The sequence below is a fragment of the Lotus japonicus genome, chromosome 3 (genome assembly GCF_012489685.1).
Source record: "Lotus japonicus ecotype B-129 chromosome 3, LjGifu_v1.2".
In the NCBI taxonomy this organism is placed as follows: domain Eukaryota; kingdom Viridiplantae; phylum Streptophyta; class Magnoliopsida; order Fabales; family Fabaceae; genus Lotus; species Lotus japonicus.
This window is the reverse complement of record NC_080043.1, coordinates 4502883-4522138: the sequence shown is the minus strand read 5'-3', so window position 1 is coordinate 4522138 and position 19256 is coordinate 4502883. Positions and strand designations below refer to the sequence as shown.

General features: G+C 36.2%; 2 protein-coding genes across 2 annotated transcripts; both read right to left on the bottom strand.

Annotated features, from left to right (window-relative positions):
• Positions 1-4852: 4852 nt before the first annotated feature.
• On the bottom strand, positions 4853-10406 carry LOC130746731 (ubiquitin-conjugating enzyme E2 36-like). Its single transcript, XM_057599447.1, has 8 exons — positions 10248-10406; positions 9877-9904; positions 9562-9648; positions 6955-7013; positions 6002-6043; positions 5855-5928; positions 5265-5362; positions 4853-5164 (listed from the first exon to the last, which is right to left on the bottom strand). The coding sequence occupies exons 1-8, from the start codon at positions 10281-10283 to the stop codon at positions 5127-5129; spliced, it is 462 nt and encodes a 153-aa protein (XP_057455430.1). The 5' UTR covers positions 10284-10406; the 3' UTR covers positions 4853-5126.
• Positions 10407-12680: 2274 nt separating this feature from the next.
• Positions 12681-18838, bottom strand: LOC130748280 (phosphoenolpyruvate carboxylase, housekeeping isozyme). Its single transcript, XM_057601463.1, has 11 exons — positions 18691-18838; positions 18323-18515; positions 17029-17420; positions 16827-16911; positions 16474-16696; positions 16092-16195; positions 15901-15994; positions 15606-15760; positions 14110-15108; positions 13613-13999; positions 12681-13214 (listed from the first exon to the last, which is right to left on the bottom strand). Exons 2-11 carry the CDS (start codon positions 18488-18490, stop codon positions 12918-12920), a joined length of 2904 nt encoding a protein of 967 aa, XP_057457446.1. The 5' UTR covers positions 18491-18515; positions 18691-18838; the 3' UTR covers positions 12681-12917.
• Between the last annotated feature and the right edge of the window lie 418 nt (positions 18839-19256).

Below are 19256 nucleotides of genomic sequence, written 5' to 3'. Positions count from 1 at the left end.
AGCACCCCCTCTTGTTCTAAATGATCTATAAATGAGGGTTAATGCATTTTGCAAAATAGAGAGGAAGCGAGCGCAATAATGATAAACTTCAAGGAAAGTCGGTGCAATTACCCCTAAAAATAATGATAAGCCCCACATTAGATAGATGTAAAAGAATAATATAGAGTGAAAAGACTCCTACATTGAATGCCTTAAGGTTTGGCTGAAAGATGCAGTGTCATTCATTAATCTGATTTACTCTTTATCCAATGTGTGTTTATATATCTATAACATTTTCTTTGGTACCCTTTTAAAATAGAAATGTTTTGTACCCTTTGTTTTAATTTGTCATGATTTTATTTATAAAAACTCTTTTGAAATTTCCAACTTAGTTCTTTATTGTCTAAAAAATGAACTGGAGGGTACTGAGCCCCCTCATTTTCAGAGGTACCGAAGCAATGTCATATATACATATGTCCCTCATAACATAACAGTGGTCTCAGAGCCGATAATGCAAATCCTGAGTAGAAAGAAACAAGTCTATATCAAGACTTTACTTCACTAGTCTGATTTATTTGGTGTGTGAAGATATATCCATTCACCCTCGTAAAGCGACTTATTGGTGCTTTGTAGATGACGGATTTGGTCTTTGATTGAGATAAAGAAAACCCTAGAAATATAAAGCAACTCTCAGAATCTCTCACCTTGATCAGATATCATTGGTACTGGATATGTTCACTTCTTTCTCATCTGTCATACTATTTCACAATATCAATCTTTTTTCTTTTTCTTTTTCTTTTGTATGTATGTGTATTTGGTAAAATTCTTTCTGAAAATAGAGATTGATTCTACATGTTTCACAAATCTAATACACACTGAAACTGGCAGCAAGCATGAATGACCAAATAGGGAGGATAGAATAAGCAGAAAATTTTAGTTAATGTGCCGACATAGGTGCGGATTACTCTTGCAAATAAAATATAGGGGGTTAAATGTAGAATAGTATAGGGGCTAATCTATAAGAACCAGTCAATTTCATCTTCCCATAATTGTTTAGTGCAATATAGAAGCCTCAATCAACTGCTTTCCCTATTTTTTTTTATGGTCTTTCAGAAGGTCGTGACAATTGAGAGAAACTGTATGTCCAAGTGAAGTGAACCAATGCATAGAATTTACTTGTATTAAAAGGTAGTTGCTTTTGACCCACCTAAGCTCCATTACATTTAAAACTGAATATGCATGTCAAGGTGGTGGCCAAAGGAGTAGTAGTAGTGTAGTACTTGTCACAAGTTGTAATAAATAAAGAAGGCGTAGTCATATTACATCAGCCATTGTTGGTTTAGGCGAAAGAGGCATGCATGGATAAAGATAAAAAGGTTGAAAATAAAACATGAATGTGGGAAGTCACATTCCCAATAAGAGGGTTGCAAATGTGCAGACACTAAACTTGTATTAAGATGATTTCAACACTAAGTGAAATTTTTAATAATTGCGTTTAATAAATACTTGAGTAAAATACACTTACTCCCTTCAAGGTTTGCTAGAAAAACACTCCACCCCATTCTTATTCAAAATATACACTCCACCTCACTCATTTTATCAAGTTAACCTCATTCAAAAAGATGCTAACGGAATATTCCATTCAAATCAAAATTATTTAATGTAAACTTATTTTTCCTTTTTTTTTCTGGTTATTTTTTTTTCAGAAAAAAACGTCACTTTCTAATATTTGACCAAACAAATATTCTCAATGCTTACATACTGTTGGAGCTGGTATATAAAGTAATCATTTTATAAAATAATTCAAGAATAAATATGTATAATTCACTATTTATAAAAATCCTTTATAAACTGGGTATTACTAGTAATTGTGATGTTATATTCTTTTTTGTTGAAACTAACGTTTTTTTTTTTAAATGAAACTGACATTAAACGATTTTTATTTGAAAGTGAGGTTTTTTTTTGAAAAAAATAAAATAAGAAATAACCAGAAAAAAAAAGAAATGGAAAAATAAGTTTACATTAAATAATTTTGATTTGAATGGAATATTCCGTTAGTTAACATGATAAAATGAGTGGGGTGGAGTGTATATTTTGAATAGGCTTAAATGCATTTGGTGCCCCTGATGTATTTCAAAAGTGCAAATGATAACCCTACTCTTTTTTTGTAAACGTTTGTACCCCCCTTGTTTTGAGAAAGTACACCGAATGCCCCTCCGTCAGGTTGACGTTAAAATCCTAACGGAGGAGCTGACGTGGAAGGAGGTAATGGCCCTGAGAGTTTGTTATTGGAGAGAGTAATCTGACCAAGATTAACAGAAACAGAATCATCCTGAGGAAAATTTCCAGAGAGGTAATTTTCCTGAAGCTCAACCTGGGTTAGATTAGGAAGTCCAAAAAGACCTTTTGGGATTGAACCATTCAGAAAGTTATCTCCCATTCGAATCCTGCTCAGAGATTGGCAGCTTCCAAGCGATTCAGGGATTGCACCAAACAGGAAATTCCCCAGAGTTATCAGAGTTTGAAGACGGTTCCCATTGCAGAGATTAGGAGGCAGAGTACCTGTTAACTTGTTGGAAGAAAGATCAACCACCGTGAGCTTACCATTCTTCCCCAAACCCTCAGGGATGCTTCCGGTGAAGTTGTTCTCCCACAACTGCACCACCTCCAACGCCGGCAACTCGCCAATGAACTCCGGAATAGCTCCGTGAAGTTTGTTCCTGAACAGGTTCACCAGTGTGAGATTCTTCAGGTTTTCAAAGTTCGTCGGAATCTCACCGGTTATCAAGTTGTTAGACAAATCCATGGATTTCAAGCTCTTCAAATTCCCAAGCTCCCATGGCAGAGACCCTGAAAGCTCGTTCACTTGGAGAAACAGAGTATCCAGGCCCTCATTCACGCTCTCTCTCTTCTCACTCACTCGACATCTCTCTTTCTCTCTTCTTCTCCAAACCCATTTTCCTTTTCTTCTGATACAGCAGCAAGAATCATCACCCTCACCATGTTTCCCTCCTTCCTCTCACGCCAGCAACCACCGCGTGCCAGCCGCCACCACCGCGCCCTCCTCACGCGAGCCAGAGCACCACCACCTTCTCCCTCACGAACCAGCACCATCAAGCCATCATCTTCCTCTTTTCCTTACCTCTGGTTTAGATACGAGCACACTACCAACGTCCAGCACCACCGCGAGCACCATCATCACCAACATGATGAGAAACAACAGAGAAATAGAGGAGAAACCAAACCCTAGCCGCCACCTTCAACCTCCGATCTCCGGCGAACCGCTCTCCTTTTGGAAAAACCAACACCATGGCTAAACTCCCCTCATCATCCGCTTCAAAACCCCTCAATCAATTTGACGATCGGCCACCGTCACTCCGGCGACCGCCACCACCGCCACCGGCGTTTCTCCGGCGAGCTTTGTTCTGAGAAAGAAGACCAATTTCTTGAAACCTTTGTCATTTTTCCTTTTTTTTTTTTGTTTTTAGTTGATAAAATCCACGTGGCATTAGAGAAAATAAAGGAAAAAGTAAAAATAATATCCACGTCAGCTCCTCCGTTAGGATTTTAACGTCAACCTGACGGAGGGGCATTCAGTGTACTTTCTCAAAACAAAGGGGGTACAAACGTTTACAAAAAAAGAGTAGGGTTATCATTTACACTTTTGAAATACATCAGGGGCACCAAATGCATTTAAGCCTTTTGAATAAGAATGGGGTGGAGTGTTTTTCTAGCAAACCTTGAGGGGGGTAAGTGTAGTTTACTCTAAATACTTGGGTGAATTATTGAGATATGTTGACTCAGTTGGTAATGACAGATAACTTCCTCTTAAAAAGTTGTGTTCAGTTCTCACTGCTGATGTGAGAGCCGCTCAATTGGTAAGGACATATAACTTTCCTTTAAAAAGTTGTGTTTAGTTCTCACTGTCGATGTGAGGACTGTGTTGTAGACGATATGTAAATACCTATATAATCTACCTATGATTCTGAAAGCATGTTCCAACCATGAAAACAAACACACACATAGGAAATGGCCCACAGTGAGCGTTGTAAAGCCAAAATTGAAAATTATGGAAGAGATACAAAGTAAACAGAAAAGGACTAGAGAGAAAGGTAGTCCCAATGCTAAGATAGTGCGATGGCACCTTGTAGCTTGTACGGCAACATCATCAATTGGCATACTGAAACTACACACGAAATATAGCCGTTGTGGGTGGCTGAGACTAGGTTTGCATATCATATCATATGAGTGGGGATTACATTTTTTATGAGGAATCCCCACAAGACTATACATTTTAGGAATTTTTCCTTGCAAGATAAAGTAGAAACTTTTTTAGACAAATTTGGAGATGGTGAGAGGAATCAATTCCCTACCCCACGGTGTCTTTGCTCCGCACAACATAAATGTAAATTCAATAATGCTTTTAGCAAAATAAGTTAAACTACTTTATTAAAAAAACTATATAATAATTTAAAGATCAAAAGAAAAACCTTAATCCGCATATTACAGCCTACTTTTACATTTTAAATAGCTAATGTTTCACATATTGCTTGGTGATAAATTTTAATTTTTGTTGTTTGAAGTATATTGAAATTGACCTAGTAGACTAAAACTTATGACTTCAAATTTAGTGCATAAACTTTTTACATTAATTGCATTTTCCTATATTTTTCAAATTTTGAAAAAATAATGACAAGTTCAATGTCTTGAGTGACTCTATGGACAATTTAGAAGAGGCTTGAGTGAGTTTCGAAAAATTATAGGACCTGATTTATTGAAATAACTGTTTGCCCAGCTCCAAATGTCTACACGTTTTAGTCAAAATTCTGTTGAATCATACAAGTGTATAACCAAACACATCTTGCAGCAAATCTTCAAAATGAAAACAAACTTATTCACAGATTTTAGACTTTGATGTTTGAGAATCCCAAATTACTTGGCAGTTTAAGATGAAGCAGGTTCTAAAATGTAAGACAGGTAAATGACCAACACATATTCATACTAGTTCCAATATAAGACAGCTTCCAAGAGAAGAAAATATCAGGTAACTGGAAGCTATAAGAAACATTAACGATTCCTCCAGATATCCAATTCAATTTGACCATCACCATTGTTATTTTGGGGACAAAAGTTTGAACCCAACATCATCAGGCGCCACTAGCATATAATCTGGTCCATTCCTTCGCTGCAGATTCCAATGCCACATTGAAGTCAATAAGAGAATGTAAATGTTGCATTCAATACTGATTATTTTTTTATATGCAAATCATACGAAGAAAACATACCTGTTTCAACAGCCTCGACCTCATTAGACTTCCAATGCTTGGCAATGTTCTCAGAAAGTGGATCATCAGGGTTTGGTGCACTCAGAAGTGCTTGAATGCTATAAAGTGACAAAAAAAAACTCATTATCAGTACACAATGCTCTCTCAAACTAAGAAGATTAATTATATAGTTCCATTTACTTGCCCTGCAGCAATTCCCATCACTGTGAGACATTTTGCGTGGCCTCACTAGGTGGAACATAACCCCCCCCCCCATTAAAAATAACTAGTCAGGCACTGAATGAGCCAAAAGTCTAAAGACGACCAATGATTCTTACTTCTTAGTTCGAAATTTCCATATTCTACCAAACAAAATGAAAAATTCTTTCGTGCTAGCAGAACAATCACAGTAGTGTTAAAAACATTCGTATAACAGACCTGTATATTTGACACTATATATGTGCCATCAAATGTTTTGGGGAAATAACATTTTAGCATGTGAATGTCAAGACTGTAACACCGAAACAACTATGACCATTGTCCCATCTCCTCAGGAAATAAATAGGTCCAAGAAAATATGGACATCCAGTAGCATAAAAGAAAATAAGTACCTCAAAAGAACAGTGCGTATCTGAAGGGCTGGACTCCACTTATCTTTAAGGATATCGAGACATATCCTGCCAAGCTATATTAAACAAGAGCTTGTAAGAGGAAAATAACTACTGAAGAACTGAGAACTTCGGGAAAGCTGAACTCACCTTATCAATGTTTGGATGATATATTTTTGTTAGAAATCTGACCTGTAAAAAGAAATGTGCATTTAGATCCATTAAAAGGATATCAAACCTTGATTAGCCAATAAAATATGAGGAAACCAAACAATCACACAAATTGGAGATAGAACCACAATATTCCTGAAAGAGAAAGAGACTCAAGATCCTTGGACAATTGAAATCGCAATCAGTTAGACAGAACTCCGAAGAGCTGTAGAAACACGCCTTCCTTAAACTCAATTAGTAATAGCCAGAATTTGCTAGTTAGTAGCGTAGTCCTAAATCCTAAGGGGCTAAGGGGTTGTTTGGAAAGGGGGATGTTGGAGGGAAATGGAGGGGGGGCTTAATTTTCATCTTTAAGTTAGAAGAAATATAATATTTTTGTAATAAATATGTGATGAGTATTTATATATTATGTTTATACTAATTTATCATTCCATAGCTTTTATTATTAAAAATTAACAAATTTGATAGTATTTTTTAAAAATAAAAAACTATGCCCCCCCACCCCCAATCCTTTCCCTCCAAATACCCCCCTCCCAGTTCAAACGACCCCTCAAGAAATCCTGCAACATCCAACAGCATCACAGAACGTATAGGAAAGTTCAACAGTATGACACCCCAGCTTGTACAGTTAAGATTTCAATTTAATAGGAAATGAAAAGGACATTATATTTAGTCATTTATATCAGCTACAAGTTCCAACAGTGTCAGTTTGGAAGGCAATCAGGAGAAGACAGGAGAGCAGAAGCCTATTCAATTAATTGCATAGGGGTCCTATCCGATTAGATTTCAAATACCAAGAGTTAAAAAGAAAAACAGATTTACTACATATGGAACTATAAGCAACCATACACCTATGAATGTTTCACAATTAGTTATTTTTTTGGTGTATAAGAAATCAGCAAAAACTTAACACCAAAAGAAAACTGTGGTACCTTTGGAGCAGCCATTGGATATTCTTCTGGCAAAAATAGTTCTAACTTAAAAACTCCTCCTAGTAATACAGACAAGAAAAAAGTATATTAGTAGAAGCACAATGGGTTAATATCTGTAGATCGAATTACAAGTTTGAAGCTATCATCACAATCAATGATTTTGAAATTTTACAGTACACAATAACCCATTCCTTCCTGCTCTTACAAACACAGAATCAAGAAAGAAAGAACTTGCATCAAAATGAAGAAAGCATTTCAATGTAAGGCTCACCATGCAAAATGAAAACTTCAATCCTTTATTTAAATATTACGACTATAACCAACCATATACAGAATCTAGGCCATTTAAAGAAAATTACCATCTCTCAACAGGTAATCCACAAAGTTGTAATATTTTACCTTAATGTAATTTCAAAGGGAACAAGGATAAGACAATCAAGATCCTTTGAAAGTAATCAAGCGTAACAATAAAGAATGAATAAAAGTGATGATACCCATAAAAACCAAAGGTTCTAAATCTTGTAGCTAGATAACCCTTTAAAGATATCTAATAATCAAGAGATGCAGGTAGGCAAGCAAACCTCATTCTAAATGCTACGTTAAACCTCCACTAACAAATTCAAAAGAATTGCTTTTTGAGATTCCAAACGGAGCAAAATTACCATGAGCATATAGTAGTAACTAGTTATTATGATGTAGAGGAGAAAATAAGCTTGTCCAATTATTAAGTTAAAGTTCTTTTGCGGAATTGATAACACAAACACCACATGTAAGCACGAATATCATTTAATCTATTTTGGTCGACACAATATTTTAGTAAAAAAGGAAAACAAAGAATTCCTATTTAATCTAATGAAAGTGATCCTACATAGATCAGATAGTGATGAACGAGAGTGAAGTTACTATTATGCATGAGCATTCCCATATAAACTACTCCTCCATTTCATGTCAAAGCCACACATTGTACACCCAGAAAACTACAGGCAACCTTCTATCTAACAGGTTCATAAGAAGATTGATAATCTGCAAATGCCAAACCAAAACCCATGTTTGACACCTTCAGACTGGTTTTTATGGTTCAAATCTTGAATGGCTATTTTTTCTTCGGATCAAGTTTGTCCATGAACAGGGGTTTAAAGAGAAGCAGCATTTACTTTACATTGGGGGGTTTGAATTTTGGAATAATAGAGAGAAAATATTAATTTCACAAATAAATTACCTATTTGATAAAGGTGTCTATAATATAAATTCACTTCAAATTCATTTTGAGCTAAATAAAATCAACAAGAAAACACTAAGACTTTCCCTACTAGATGGGGTCAACTACATATATCAATATGCCACAGTATTGCTAATCACGGATCATGGAAAATAGCGGAAAGCCAAAAATCCTCTATTTTGAGCCTTCAAAGCAGAGCATAGCGGAGAATAGCAGAAAATAGCGGATAGCGGTGGGTCCTCAGATATATTATTAACCTCTAAATCCTTTCGAATGATTTGTCACAGTCATCCTAGGTCCCTTTGTACCCCCAACTATTGGACTCCAATCTGGTCAACCATCATTATAAGTGCTTCAACAATCTAATCTCTTCTCCATACGTCCAAACCACCTAAAACAGGACTTTACCATCTTTTCTGCAAATAGAGCTACCCCAACCTTCTGTCCAATGATTGTGTTTCTAATCCTATCATGTCTTCTATCACCATTCATCCATCTTAACAATCTAATCCCTGCTATATCAAACTTACCACCCCCAACATTCAGTTCCAGACAATAGTGAAGGTCTTCATTGTGCGGTAAAAAAAAAATCAAGTCCGAGTGCTATTTTTCTCTCACAAATCACATCTTATGCTCTCCTCCATATTGTCCACCTTGCTGGGATCCAATGGTTTATATCTCCCTTTATCTCCGCCATATTGCATCTGGACCCAAGATACTTGAAATGTAAAACTTTAGGTATTTTAAGTTCTCCAATCATCTGCACCTTTAACTTAAGGCCTGTGTGTCCATTGCTAAACTTGAATTCCAAATATTTTATTCTACTTCTACTTAGACAAAAGCCATATGCTTCCAAGGCCTATCTCCAGCTTTTCATTTATATCCTTCCTGAACTCATTTATTTTAACCTAAATCAATTTTACAAAATCAAAATCATCCAAAATAAAGTTTGAAATGCTTGACCACACAAACACTTAGACAATCAACAATTTAGTATTGTTAATCGCGGAAAATAGCAGAAAGCCAAAAATCCACTATTTCAAGTCCTCATAGCGCAAATAGCGGTGAGCCTCAGAGCGCTACGCTATAGCGCCGCTACAACCGCTACTTGACAACACTTCAAGAATAAAGCATACAGCTTCGTAATAAAAAGCAATACAATGAAACTTTAATGCCACTATTCATTCCCAAAATACATTTGACTACAGACACAAAGCATAAATCTTCACTGGAATTCTTCATGTTTAACCTTGTTCCAGAACACACAAATCAAATGGATATTTATATCACATTATCGCTAAAATTTGTTTAATCGGACACAACTGAACCGACAATATATTTAGAAGCAATTTAAGGTAACATGATCATGCTATTGAACTCAATACTACCTTCATAAGGTGACTGGGTCGGTCCGAGGATCATCACATTGAAATATCGCATATTCTCCTCGGAGGGGGAAGCACTAATTCCAGGTGCTGCATCAGCAGATCATCATAACAAGTAATCAGCAGATTAAAAACAGAAAACAACCCTTGCTTCATAATCTGGATTACTAAATCACCAAGTATCTCTTAGAAAAATCAAAATAAAACCCAAAAATAAATGGACAAGCGCCGCGAATTCAACCGAGGGTATGCATATGGGGCAGTTTTCATACACCAAATAAAGCACCAAAGGAAAAAGTGCTAATTAGTAGTAGTTACCTGGCTCACTGAGCAGACGCTGCGTTTCCTGTTCATATACAAGCAAAAGGGTCATCAAAACATTCACAAAGATCAAAACTTAGAAAAAACCAACATACAAATCACTTCCAACTGAGATCAATAGCAAAAGGGGTTTCAGCTGAGTTGAGCAAGATAAATTGGAAAAGATGCAATTTTGAGATCGACCCAAAATTGAATGAGCAGTTAATTACTCAGAACATGGTCTTTAGCAACGTGATTGAAGCTAAAAAGTAAGACCCAGAAAACCATGACCAAAAAAATTCAAGTTTTTTGGTTTTCTGAGAAACGAAACAAAATCGATCGGAGAAACTGGAATTGGGGAATCAATCAAGGAGGAAATGTGTACGAACCTTGATGATTCTTCGAGGTAGGTTACTATTGGCCATTGTTGGGTTGGGTTCGGTTGCGAAGGAAGCAATAGGGTTTTTACTTTAGAGAGAGAAAGGGAGAGAGTTTCTCTCACTAGAACAATTGCACAAAATGAAGAAAGATGGAATTAAAAAATTGGGAACCTCAAAACGTCTTTATCTTGTATACAAAAGCATGTTAAGAAAAGTGGGTAGGAATTAAAAAACCTTTTTTTTCCACTTTTGCTTTTATTTTTATTTAGCTTCACATTTTTTTTAATAGTGAGTTTTATTTTTATAAAAAAATCACACTTTAGTTTATTTTAGAATAATAAAGAAAGATTTTATAAAATAGTTACTTATTAGGGGGTGTATTTTTTTTTTATATATAAGCAAAGAAACAAACCTCAAAGCTGAAACACTAACAACATCTTTAATCGAAATGACATGCAAGTCTCTAGGAGAAGAGAGTTGAATCAAGAGGTCAACCGTAGAAATATGTGTTTGGATTTTAATTTGTAAAATAGAGTTTGGATGAATGTAAGTTTGCAAAATAGGATTTTAGGTTAAAGCGAGTTGGTTGTAGTAATGTAATTTATGTTTGAATACTTGTATTTCGAAACAGGGTTTATCCCGAACTGCTCAACACCAAAGTAAAAGTAAGAGTTTTGTAGAGTTTGGTGAAAGTGGATTTTGGGTCAAAACTGAGTTAGGGTGAAAGTGTGTTCAAGTTTACCCAAATATTATCGCACAATGTTTCAAGCAAACCAAAAGCACATTGAGTTGGCAAAAAAAAAAAAAAAACACAGCTGAAGAAGCCTCAAACTATGCAAGAAAATTTGCTGTTATGTTCCCCTCACAAGGCAAATGCACTTCATGCTCACCATGTAGAATGGATAACTATCCTTCACAAGACGTGCTCCCCTGCCTCCCCATGTAATTCGCAATTAGTTTTTGTGGCTGAACATATAGATTTGAGGTAGAACTAACTCCCAACTTGGCAAAGATGTTGACAAAAGAGATCTCTCCTTCCTCTCTTTTTTCCCTCAAATAATGCTATCTTCTTAAGGGAATTGTTACATATCCAACCTACCCTTAAAAACACACCATCCCCACCTTGTAATTCCCCAAAATGCCATGTTTAACTTGTGTTTCAAAAAAAAATGTGTTAAATCCGAAATGCATTTTTTAAAATTTATTTTGCGATTTAATTTGTTTCAAGTAGTGTAGGGTAAAAGACATTAGTACATACCTTAATCTTACTTCCCGAAGAGTTAAATATGTACAGTTGAAGACCATGCAGAATGGTTAGCACCTCAGCCTTCAAGATATTGCGTTTCATATATAAAAAGTTAAAAACATCTTAGTAGTGTACTTTTTTCTATTAATAGGTTATGAGACATATAATATTTTTTTATTAAACTTTTGATGCGAAATAGGATTGCTGATTTTAAAGTGCTACGTGTATTCATCCTTTTTGTATACGAAAATTAAATAAATGAAAGATTACAAATTTGTTAAAGTGGGAAATCCCCACTTCAAATAAAGAGAGCGTGCAAGAGTTAGCTTTATAATATGTGACTAGCTTTGAATTTTTTTGATACCTAGCCTCTATATGTGTAGAGATTGGTAGCAAAATAAAAATATAAACATACAAAAAAAAAATGGTGGTGTCGTCTGCGTTTGTTTCACGCTACAACTCCATTAATAATAATTGGCATTTGGATATGCCACTAAGTAGAAAGTAGGAAAACACAACCACTTCCATCCCTTTTATATTCCTTTTCTTTGCTTATAATAGTGATGAATTGATGATGATATGTCAGGATCAAGATGCATGCATTTGTGAGCATGGAACAAATCAAGAAGTAAGTGGGATTTTTAGGGTATCAAGATCATTGATTTAATATATGGTCCCAAGTATTATGTATTCCCTCCAAGATTATGTTCCCAAGTATTGATCTATATGGGTGGATCTACTACTAAGCTTATTAAAGTTGAATTGGATGTAAAAGTCATTTCATTCAATCTAACACTTTTTTTATTTGAAATATTGTGGTTTTTTACATTGGAGTGTTTGCTAATGTAGGTTAAAAGTGTGACCAAATACACACTCGACCGCAGCTTAGAACATGTATTTTAAAGCTTTTTAAAAGAGTAATTTGATGATGGGTTCCATTAAGGTGGATAAGTGAAAAAGTTACTCAAAGGTGGGCAAGTGTGTATGCGAAAATAACAAAATTTATTTAATTTCAAAAGTAGAGACTTGTTAGCTAAATATACAACTTAGACTAGAAACATCTTAATCCAACTAAGGAAAAAAAATACAAATTACTTCTACAAAACAAAATTGTTTTTACCATTAAAAAGGCTGTAATAATCATCATACACATTATGTAAAACGTTGGTGTGCCAAGAGTAGTTAGAAAGAAGCGATACAAACAAGCCAATAAGCTGTGATTTCAGTTAAAACATAATCAGTTGCATACTGGCATTAATCATTGTTTCAGAGCAGCCAAACGATGCTTTATATAGCAAAGCATGGAAACATAATTTATATCAAATGATATTTCAACTGGGAAAAGGAAAACAAACACCCTCTTTGGTGAGTCGATCTAAATTCATTATTTTGATAAAACAGAGAACAGAAAACAGAAGTAGAATCTCTCAGATTTAACCAGTGTTTTGCATGCCGGCAGCAATACCCTTCATGGTGAGAATGAGGGTGTCTTCCAAACCAGGTGCATATTCACTTGTTGGGTTCAGAGTAACAAGTTCATCCGCAGGTTTACTCACGTCTATAGCCTCTTTAGAGATGTGGGGGCGTAGCTTCACATTATAGTTCGGATCGCGGATTCGCTTCAATGTGTAAGCTTGGCACACATTGAGGGTAGTGATGTAAGAATCACGCAACCGGAGTCTTTGTTTCAAGTAAGGATCACCTTCAAGAAGATCCTTGTGTGCAGCCACCTACAAAAATTACAGCAGAAAAAGAAAATCAGCTTGTGTAACAATTAATCAGTCTCTCATTCTTAGGAAATGTTCAATATTTAAGAAAGAATTAGTGACTACAATATAATTTGGTAGGATTTCGCTACTATAAAGTGAGGGAGTCACTACATAGGGTAAAGTAAGCTATCACACCCATTAATTGAGAAAACAATGGTGTTCTTTAAATCTCAAGCATTGATTTTTTAGTCAACGCACGGTTGTGATAATTTACTTTACCTTTAAAGTTACTTTCTCATTTTGAAGGAGCTAAATCCAATTTGCTAAATTGAACAGCAAATGGAGACTACTTGCCAGCTAGTGTGTATTTTAATAAATGAGTTGTAACAAAATGTCATATGGTAAGGAAGTAGCTTTACCTGAAGTAGCAGTTGCTTAGTTTCTTCAAACATGGTCCTCAACTGTTCCCCAAATGACCACAAATCTTCTGAAACAAGGAGCCTGTCATACAAAGCAGCTATACCGGGGTCTCCCTTGGCGAACACCATTTCCACTAAATCAATAGTGACCCTAAAGAAAGGCCATTGATTGTACATCTCTTGCAGCATGTTAAGATTTCTGATATCCTTTGCAATCACATGTTTGAATGCAGCCCCAAACCCTAGCCACACTGGAAGGTGAAACCTTGTCTGTGTCCAGGCAAAGATCCAAGGTATAGCGCGGAGCGTCTCAATGCCTCCACTAGGCTTTCTCTTTGCCGGCCGACTTCCAATATTCATTCGGCCATACTCCAACTCCGGTGTAGCCTGCATTTCAGAAAGTGTCAACAACAACTCTCAAATCTTTTCCAAGTTCATTTAATAAGCATAAAATGTAAAGAAAAAAAGTAAATGATTTTTTGTTGTTGAAATCTTACCAGGCGGAAATACTCAACAAAACGGGGTTCTTTGAATACAATAGAACGGTATTCCTCAGTGGCAATAACAGCCATCTCGTCCATCAAAGCACGCCATTCTGGTTTGGGGGAAATTGGGGGATGCATTCCATGTTCTAGAGTAGCTGCAGTGTAACGTTGAAGGGTTCTGAAACACAAGTGCTCCTCTCCAAATGACTGCTCGATAACTTCTCCTTGGACAGTAACACGGAGTGATCCATGGATTGTGTCTGGAGGCTGAGACAGGATAGCAAGGTGAGTAGGACCGCCTCCTCTGCCGACAGTCCCTCCACGACCATGGAACATTGTTAGCTTAACACCATATTCCTTAGCTACCTTAATAAGCTCTTCTTGAGCCTTATATAGCTGCCACGCTGCAGAGAACCTTCCAGCATCTTTACCTGAATCAGAATAGCCAATCATGACTTCTTGTTTCCCGTTGATCCGGTTTCGGTACCACTCAACGGAGAACAACCGAGCCAAAGCAGCGGGAGCTGTTTCCAGATCAGCAAGCTTCTCAAACAATGGGACGACTCTTAACGGATTCTTGACATGGCATTCACGTTGCAGGAGTTCAACTGCAAGCACATCAGATGGTGCAGTTGCCATTGATATGATATATGCTCCAAAGTTATCAGATGGAAGTTCTGCTATGACATGAAATGTGTCGAGAACATCTTTGATCTCTTCAGTTTGGGGAAGATCAGGTCCAAAGAGAGGGCGTTTGCCACTCAACTCGGACAAAAGCCATTGCTGCCGCTTTTCTTCAGACCATTCCAGGTAGGAGCCGATTCCCAAATGTTTGGTGATGGCATCCAGCACATCAGTATGACGGTCGGACTCTTGCCTAATATCAAGCCTAACTAGGGACAGTCCAAAAGTAGAGACTTGCCTCAAAAAATCTAGAAGGCTTCCATCAGCAATTGCCCGATCACCACAGGCACAAAGTGATCTATAACAGAGCTCGAGGGGTTCCAGGAACTGGATAAAATTTAAGCTTTAGTTAGTGTCTGAGATAGATATTAGCCACAGAATAAGTTTTAATGGTATTTAAGAGGTTCCAAGAACTAGACACAATTTCAACTTTAGTTAGGATCTATGAAAAAGATATCACAAAATGATTTTTAATGGTTTTTGAGAGGTTCCAAGAACTAAACAAAGCTGGCAGTAACCGTTAGCCAAAAATTAGAATGTAGTAGAATAAATGTTTGAAACAAGGATATGCTGTATGAAACATTGTTAACAAACCATATTGAACAACAAATAGTAATGCAAATATTGAAGTAAATTCAACAATCTTTGCAAATTTATTGAAGAAAATCAAACTGTCTTGACAGCTGAGCAGGTTATGAGAGGTTTTCACAATCTACAAACAGTGGAGGCAATAACTGCATAACATTGATGATTTGTGATCTGCTTCAATCAGTAGCTGGGCTGGATACTATTATTTGTTAAGGAAGTTAAACAAAAAAATATACCTCCTCCACATTAGTGAAAGTGTGTTCCTCTAGAATGTCAGAGTACTCATTAGCAAGCAAATGGCGAGAACGCTCACGAGTCTGGTAGAGTCTGTTCCTTACTTCACCCAGTACCACACGATACGGTTCACTTGGAGGAATGTTTTTCCAAAACTCTGCATAATGAATTAAGTAAAAAGTATCACAAAAAATGAGTGGATATCATAATGCAACCTAAATTGGATATGATAATTTGGGGGTTTCTGCTGAAGTTTCACCTATTCCTTAATTTAAAAGGAAAAAGTTCAGTAAATACCTATGTAGTGTTTTGCAACTGCATCTTTATTGGAAGAACTGGTAAGTTCCTCAGCCCGGACACGCAGCTCATCATTGCAGCGCCACATGGACAGCTACAAAAACAAAAAGGGGAATCAGCAAAATGGCACACAGTAATAAACCATCAACAATGATTATTTAAAATGATTTGGAGAGCTATTAATTAATTACTTCAAACATAAGATCCTCAATCTGTGAATAATACAAATTAGCAGCCATCATTCTAGCCAATAAGCAAACATCCCTTGTCACTTCAGGAGTTACTCTTGGATTGCCTGCATCATATTGAACATAGTTAGACACATGACCTTCAGGGAAGCTTAATACTAACTAACTGACATGACCTAACTAACAGTTGACATTTTACATGTTAAACTGGCAGAATTTATAATTTCAAGCTTCACAAACACCTCTTCCATTGTTTTTCATAAAACGATTATTTTGTTTTGAGTAATCAAACTGGATTTTGTTTCGGCATCTTGAAGATAGTTTGCAAATATCTCCATTTCTTCTTATAATAAGAGATAATGTTGGTCAACGATAGAAACCATACCATCACGATCACCACCCATCCAAGAAGAAAATTGAATAAGTGGAGCATTATACGGGACACGCTCATTAATCCCTATATTCTTCAAAGCTGTATCAACACGACGCAGAAATTTGGGCACACCCTTCCAAATTGTTTCATGAAAGTAGCTCATCCCTGCTCTCATTTCATCTTGTGGTGTTGGAGCGGTTCTCCTGATTTCATCAGTACGGAAAGCAGCTTGGATCTACATGAACAGAAGCAAGAAAAAAATTCATTTTTAGAAAAATACCATCGGCGGGTGCTTTCCTCTCTATTGTTCGTGAAAATATTTTCAATATCATGGATGCAACAATCCTATGTGTTTCAATATTCACCTCTCTCTGTAGAGCCTCATCAAGCTCCTGCTTATCATCAGGAGTGATGTCTTTGGCATACAATTGAGTTAAGCAATTTCGTATCCTGTAAAGAAGAGGAGCAGATGATAGCTTAATATTTCTATACTTTGCCGCAAGTATAACATAAAAGCAACAAAAAAGAAAGAGCTGAAGCTGAAAAATACTAAATTTTGAAACAAACCTTCCATGCTTCTGCAGCAAAGATCTACGAACTGATTGAGTAGGATGAGCAGTAAGAACCAGATCAACAGTCTGATTTTTCAGTTCATCAAAAACTTCCTGAGGAGACTTCTTCATTTCACCTACAAGTTTCTTGAAAGTTTCTTCAATATCTGATTCAGTGGTTGCATTGCCCTCATCAGCGAAATCCCCCTTTTTCAACTTGATCCTACGGCGGTGAGCAATCTGGACCTCTTCAGCTAAGTTTGCCAAATTAAGCATGTGGGCAAAGGACTTGGCAACAACAATGGAATCTCCAGCGTCCAAACTAGTTATCAGATTTCCAAGTACTTCCAGTCTCTGAGGTTCATGCTTTCTTTCATACTCAGCAGAAAGCTCATATACTTCTTGAACCTACATAAGAAAAAATTAAACATCACTCTGAAACTGTTCTCCATACCATTATGTCAGAGAAATGCAAGGGCATGTAAAACCTCAGCGACGGACCCAAGTGACCCAAAAATGGGGACGTCGCCTCCCCGAGAGAATTCTTTTCTTAATACAGTAGTAGTGTCTAAATGTTGCATTCGTTCCCTCAAAAATTAATACTGTCTTTCACAAAGAATCATTCTTAAATTTTCTTAGTGTGTTAAATTTTCACCCCTAACTCAATTACTCTGGTTCCATCCCAGTAAAACCTGGTATATATAGGTTAAGGGCTAACCATAAAATGAATCAGCTAACAATAATACTTGGCCACCAATTCCCTATTGCTCAGTTCATTACACTTACTTAACTATCTATCTCCTGCTACACAGTATCCGGTCACCTTCGGATGGATGCCGACTATTTCCTTATAGATAAACTAAACATAAACTCAACTTAAATCTATAGAAAAAACATGAAAAGCTTATCAACTAAAACACTTAGACTTTGAATACATAACACATAAACCCTGTGTTTAATTGACAAATTTGAAACTGCAGAGTCAACTGTCAAAGTGAAAGGAACAATTAGTACATATATAATATAATCTAAAAGTAAAAGTAAACATTAGACCATATAATATTCCCCATCTCAAGATTCCATTAAGCATGTTCTGTTTCACTAAAACTTCCCAAACCAATCTTCCCAACCCAGTACCCAAAATCCTTTAATTCATGTAAAGTCCCTTGCTTTTCCACTCACCAAACCGATCAGAACAAAATAGAGACACTTTGGATCAAAGGGTTGAGTAAAAGGAACTTGATTATAAGCACAAAAACAAGTCCAAAAGAAAATCCAAACACTCTAAAAAATCAGTGAAAAGCTCTTACAGTTTCTCTCAGATCCTCCCCATGTAAATCCTGGAGAATATCAAGGAACCGATCCAGTAGCAGAGCATCATACTCAACCAGCTTATCATCCTCGCTGACTTTAGCAGGAACCAATTGCCGAAGCTGAGCATCAATGGATGCCATCTTCTCCAAGTTCCTGTTCGCCATTGTAACTTCACAAACCCTTCACCACCTGTCAAATTCACCAAAAGGGTCACACCAGAATCATCCAAAAATCGATCTTGATGCTTGGTTTTCTACTGTTACAGCAACATGCTCTGTTTTTTTGTTTGTGAAAAACAGAGCACTTAGAATTTAAAAAAAAAAAAACAAGAAAAAGAACAGTGAGTGAGATCTGAGACAAGTACCTGAGTGTGTGAAGGACCAATTGGATAAGAGAAGAAGAAGAAGAAGAAGAAGAAACTGATGATGACAACGAAAGAAAAACAATTGAGATAGAGTGAGAGAAGTGAAGCCAGATCCAAATACGATGGAAAAGGGTCTCTTTATAGATGTAAACACACAATAAAAAAGTGAAATTATTAAGAAGATAAATAATTAAAAATGTAGATATTTTTTTGAACTGAAAAAAATGAAGATATTTGATATAAAATAAAATATCTACTCACGTTTATTATTATTAAAATTAATTTGAGTTTTGTCGTGAATCAAAATAATAGGCATGGATTGAGTCTTACCAGCTGGGATTGTTTGGGGAGGGATAAATGTAACTTTTTGGTTTGTTTTCAATAGCTAACTTAAAAGATAAGATAAGAGTAGAAAATGAATTACAATAGGATAGGTAAATATTTAAGATAATTTTCAATTTTAAATGAGATTAATTTCTATGCACCGACGGTGTAAATAAGTTTTACACCGTCGGTGCATAGAAATTAATCTCATTTTAAATTATGATAGCTGATTTTTATTTATC